Raw genomic sequence first — 6,037 nt, 5'->3', positions numbered from 1 at the left:
GTCTCTTTAAATGCAAATGAGCTGCTGCTCCCCGCCCCCTTTTCCAGAATAGAGCTGCTCCATTACAGCTCGGACCTGCTAAAAAACATCTGTTTTAGATCTGTGTGGCAGCAGCAATATACATTAAATAAATCAATAAATCCACTGCTGTCTTGTCTCCTCTGAGGCTGGGACTCTAAATAGTGTTCTGTGCTCGTCAGTGCAGCCAAAGGCAGAACAGTTAGCATGTTTTGCTCAAACTTTCGCCATGGCATTAGAGCTGGTACACCGTTGTCGCTTGCGAAATCAAAATGGTGGTGCCATGGGTGGAAACGTGCAGATAAAGGGGCGGTAATATTTTAATGATATCCCTTTGCCATGTCACCAAGAGAGCGAAATCAGACACACTCGTTTTTTCAGACGCTTGCAGAAAAAGGCTTACCAAAACAAAGTTACTGGGTTAATCTTTTTCACGTTTCCTTGGTTGGTAGATGCACCGGGTTCCTGATTATAGCACTTAAAACCTGGAAAAGTCAGATTTTCATGATATGTCACCTTTAAGTAACAAATGCCACTAGGTTAAAAACTAACTTAAGATTAACAACAGTTTGTTCCACATTTTCAAACCATAGTTTGATCTGTGTGTGTGTGTGTGTGTGTGTAAGAGAGAAAGAAACATTGTTTCAGAGATAAATTTGACCTTTCCAGTTCAATTGGTCAGATTCAAGTGAGATTTGTCATTCCTCCATATGTGGGAACACACAAAAGAACAAAATGCCGTGCCTCACAGGACCACTGCTATATATTTAAACGTATATAAACATAGGTATATAAACATAAAACATATAACCTATATAAACCTACACATAGCTAACCTGTTGGTAATTTAACTATACATATACTTTACATAAATACTTTATATAAAACTTGAAATACTCGAAATATTGATTTTAGCTTTCACAGAATTTGTTTTTATTTTCAGGGTGGCTGCATCACAAAGCTGGAGAACTTCATTCTGAATCACTTGCAGATCATTGGTGCAGTGGGGGTGGGCATAGCCTGTGTGCAGGTCAGCCAAAGCACTGCAGTGTTCTTTTCATCTTTTGTCATGTAGTTGTATAAATGCTACTATATTTAAAATTTAAATATGAAATTAAAAGCATGCATGGGTACTTTTTATGGCTCTCTTTTTACCAACACTTGTTTTTCCGTACTTATGGCGCTTGTTGTTAACCATGTATTGGTCAGATATAAATGTATGATTATATTTATGACCTCTTAACCTGCATGGACAGTGTTATTATGTAGATAAATTACTAAATTTAATGGAGTAAAAAAAAAAGCCATTTACAAACATTCACAGTAGATCAAAAGTGCTTTTTTCTCATATGTTGTAACCGCATTCTAAGTAACATAGTCATTTGCATTTAGAAAGGTGTTTTGTAGACACAATTCCTGTATAAAGACTGTTTGAGTTGTGTATATATAGGATTACAAGAGTGTAGAACATCTTAATTCTTAGATTGCATTATAGCTGTTGTCAAAATTTTTGAGAATAACACAAATATTAATTTTCACAAAGTCTGCTGCCTTAGTTTTTATGATGGCAATTTGCATATACTCCAGAATGTTATGAAGAGTGATCAGATGAATTGCAATTAATTGCAAAGTCCGTCTTCATCATGAAATTAACTTAATCCCAAAAACATTTCCACTGTATTACAGCCTTGCCACAAAAGCACCAGCTGACAACATCATGTCAGTGATTCTCTCATTAACACAGGTGAGAGTGTTGATGAGGACAAGGCTAGAGATCACTCTGTCATACTGATTGAGTTACAGTAACAGACTGGAAGCTTTAAAAGGAGGGTGGTGCTTGAAATCATTGTTCTTCCTCTGTTAACTATGGTTACCTGCAAGGAAATGTGCAGTTATCATTGCTTTGCACAAAAAAGGATTCACAGGCAAGGATAATGCTGCTAGTAAGATTGCACCTAAATCAATAATTTATCGGATCATCAAGAACTTCAAGGGGAGAGGTTCAATTGCTGTGAAGAAGGCTTCAGAGCAACCAAGAAAGTCCAGCAAGCGCCAGGACCGTCTCCTAAAGTGCGGGATCGGGGGACCTCGAGTGCATAGCTTGCTCAGGAATGGCAGCAGGCAGGTGTGAGTGCATCTACACGCACAGTGAGGCCAAGACTTTTGGAGGATGGCCTGGTGTCAAGAAGGGCAGCAAAGAACCCACTTCTCTCCAGGAAAAACATCAAGGACAGACTGATATTCTCCAAAAGGCACAGGGATTGTATTGCTGAGGACTGGGGTAAAGTCATTTTCTCTGATGAATCAATCCCATTTCTGATTGTTTGGGGCATCCGGATTAAAGCTTGTCCGGAGAAGAAAAGGTGAGTGCTTCCATCAGTCCTGTGTCATGCCAACAGTAAAGCATCCTGAGACCATTCATGTCTGGGGTTGCTTCTCACCCAAGGGAGTGGGCTCACTCACAATTTTGCCTAAGAACACGGCCATGAATAAAAAATGGTACAAAAACATCCTCCGAGAGCAACTTCTCCCAACCATTCAAGAACAGTTTGGTGATGAACAATGCCTTTTCCAGCATGCTGGAGCACCTTGCCATAAGGCAAAAGTGATAACTAAGTGGCTCGGGGAACAAAACATCGAAATTTTGGGTCCATGGCCAGGAAACACCCCAGACCTTAATCCCATTGAGAACTTGTGGTCAATCCTCAAGAGGTGGCTGGACAAACAAAAACCCACAAATTCTGACAAACTCCAAGCATTGATTTATGCAAGAATGGGCTGCCATCAGTCAGGATGTGGCCCAGAAGTTGATTGACAGCATGCCAGGGCAAATTGCAGAGATCTTGAAAAGGAAGGGTCGACACTGCAAATACTGAGTCTTTGCATAAACTTATTGTAATTGTCAATAAAAGCCTTTGACACTTATGAAATTCTTGTAATTATACTTCAGTATACCATAGTAACATCTGACAAAAAGATCTAAAAACACTGTAGCAGCAGACTTTGTGAAAATTAATTAATATTTGTGTCATTCTCAAAACTTTTGGCCATGGCTGTACAGTGGGGTGACAGTCGTACTAACAAAATCTGTCAGTGGGGGGAAATAGGTTTTTGGCATCTATTTATGCACATAGTAGAAGAAAATCAAGCTGCATTTTCAAATATTTAGCAAGTGAACTCCTTGTTATTATCCCCCAGCTGTTATGATGAACTGTTGCTTTCAGTAGAGGAAAAAAATGGTTATTCAATACTTGTTTGGGTCAAAAAAAATGATCTAAGATAGTGATGAAAATGACATCCATATTCTTTTCTTTGTTTGGTATGAAGCTTAGTCTGGAAGCACAGCACAAAGTTGTTCAACCCTCAAGGATTGAACCAAGATTAAGTTTCATGAGCATTGCATGATTCCTGAAACTCGTGAGCAAAAGGTACTCGGATACATTTCAGAAGAAACAATTTTGGAAGTCAGACTATTTTAAAGAATTGAAAGAATAAAATAAGGCCAACGTGTAATGTAAAGATAACATCAGTTGCTGCACTTTAGTGACAAACGTCATGTTTAAGTGTTGAGTTCAAAGAATCATCCCAGAATTGTCGACATAAAGCAAGTTGGATGTCTTTCATCACCAAACATTCTTCTTTAGAAGTAAGTGTAAGTAGACAAGGAAGGAACTACACCATATAAAACTGCCCAGACATGAGAGGTAAGAGGTCATAAATGTAGTCATAAATTTACATCTGACAATACATGGTTGACGCATCCTGCCATGTCACTCAGGGTTCATAAATTAAGGGCTTTAAATCATAAATTTAACATGTTACATGCTATAACTGAGTAGTTCTGTCCATATTGTTATTTTTGCCATGACCATGTGTACATTTATGATATTGCTTGGAATTGTATTCATATCAGACTTTTCTTCTTTTGTGCATCCTTTCAGATTGTTGGCATGTTTTTCACCTGCTGTCTGTACAGGAGTCTGAAATCAGAGCCATACTGAAGAGACAGCTCAACTACAGCATTAATCAGTGACCACCATTCTCTACGGCAATTTTTTGTTTCACAAAAATTTAGATAGGAAATAATTAAAGGTTCTGCATACCATCAAATCAGTTCCAACTATCCACAGGCACAGACAGACATATACAGTAATAAATATAGTGTTTTATGATTTTAAACACATTAGGTATTACCGAGTTAGAAATATTGTTCTAATACTTTTTTGTAAGTGGCTTTATTGTTCTTATCAATTAACTTAAGTTTGGACTCTATTTTATATATTAAACTTTTTATGCTTCTTTTTTTTTCTTTGTATGTTTGTACTCCCAGATCCTCAATAAAACCTCTGCCACAATACCTTTTGTTTTTGGTCCAATTAATCCTGCTTTGTAATTTATGCACCACTAGCAGCACCAGACAGAATTGCAAAAATCCATTTCAAAACATACAGAAATGTCAATGACAAAGGTCTTTGATACAAAAAAAACATGTTGCATTTTATAAACTGCAGTTTTGTTTTTGTTTTTTTTTTACATTTACATTTACATTTAGTCATTTAGCAGACGCTTTTTTTTATTACAGTTTGTTCATTACTCTTCCTACAAATTTTGTCCAGTTCTGCCCAAAATCTGATCAGATGATCTTTGGATCAAGCCGCACAGAAATTACTGAATTTATGATAATCGCTGCCGTTCTAAATACGAATGCTAAATGGTTAGCATGCTAACAGATTGCCATTCTTTATAATGCGGCTCTTCAGCTATCAAGTGAAGTCAAAATTTATTTCTATAGCACATTTAAAAGCAACAGAGTTGCGCCAAAGTGCTCTGCAACAAAACACAAAGCATATAAAAAGCATTAAAAGGAAGCATGCATCACATGAAAAATAAGCACATCAGAACACTTTAACATCAACCCCTTATAACCTTAATTAAAAGCCAGAGAAAACAAATAATATTTGCGAGCAGATTTAAAACTGGCTAGTGAAGGAGCAAAACGCACATTTACAGGCAAACTATTCCAAAGTTTCAGTTATTAGGTTAACCATAAGCTATGTTAACATTAAAGGTCCCATATTGTCAAAACTGATATTTCCTGGCTTTTTTCATGATAACTGAGGTCTAGGTGCTATGTAACTACCATATAAGTTTCAAAACAGTCAATCCACAGTCAAATGCACACAGCCTGCATAAAGTAACTGTCAGGCACGTGCACACAGACATCAAGCACCTGCCTTTTTCTTCCTCAAGAGAAAGTGCCCTTTTTTCTTTTTAAATTTTAAGTTTTTTTTTTTATTAATGAATATGTATTATGTGTGCGTGTGTGTGTTTCTGTTTGCACACAGCTTTCCCTGTCAAACAAATAAAAAATCTAAATATCAGGTCGGGAAATGTTGAGACTGTCGAGTTCCGATGCCTTTCTCCCCCTCCGCGTCTCAACGCAGGCGCACAGCCAGGGCCGTCGCTAGTGGGGTGAAACGTGGTGACGATTATAGGGGCCCACGGCGATCTCAACCGACTGGCTGAGGCCACCCTAATGGCCAGGACACACCAAGCCGACGGTCAGTCGTTGGCCGACGGCGAGCGACGGTCGGGCTAGTAGGCTATGTTTGGTGTGTTCCTCTCGTCGGGCTCACGTCGGCGGCAGTTTGAATGTTTTCATAACAACATGAGCCGCTTAAAATGATGTATATCTGCGTTTATCTCATATATCTTTGTTTCGGTTTCTCCTTTTGAATGACGAATATATACTATTGATAGCTGCTGATATAGACAGTTAAGGCCGGGACACACCAAGCCGACTTCAAAGAATTAGCGGCGACGAAAGCCGACAGTGTTGTCACCTCACGTCGGCAGCGTTGGACCAAAAAGCTGCGCTCGAACACACCGCACAGACTACAGCCGACGGCCAACTAACACGTGCGTTCTGCGCATGCGTGAGAGGAATTAACTGTCTATATCAGCAGCTATCAATAGTATATATTCGTCATTCAAAAGGAGAAACCGAAACAAAGATATA

At 38.6% G+C, this 6,037-nt stretch overlaps 1 protein-coding gene across 3 annotated transcripts in view; it reads left to right on the top strand.

Moving 5' to 3' along the window:
- The window catches only part of cd151l (CD151 antigen, like), a 34,554-nt gene extending 30,179 nt beyond the window's left edge, over positions 1–4,375 (top strand). For all 3 annotated transcript variants that reach the window (XM_016462809.1, XM_016462808.1, XM_016462811.1), the window contains 2 exons: positions 962–1,048; positions 3,960–4,375. In XM_016462809.1, the coding sequence (XP_016318295.1) occupies positions 962–1,048; positions 3,960–4,019 (147 nt within the window). In that variant the 3' untranslated portion in view covers positions 4,020–4,375. The remainder of the gene's footprint in view (positions 1–961; positions 1,049–3,959) is intronic.
- Positions 4,376–6,037: the final 1,662 nt, after the last annotated feature.

This window comes from Sinocyclocheilus anshuiensis, unplaced genomic scaffold (assembly GCF_001515605.1).
Source record: "Sinocyclocheilus anshuiensis isolate Anshui unplaced genomic scaffold, SAMN03320099.WGS_v1.1 scaffold1017, whole genome shotgun sequence".
In the NCBI taxonomy this organism is placed as follows: Eukaryota; Metazoa; Chordata; class Actinopteri; order Cypriniformes; family Cyprinidae; genus Sinocyclocheilus; species Sinocyclocheilus anshuiensis.
The sequence above is the reverse complement of the archived record's forward strand: the minus strand, read 5'-3'. Positions and strand labels throughout refer to the sequence as shown.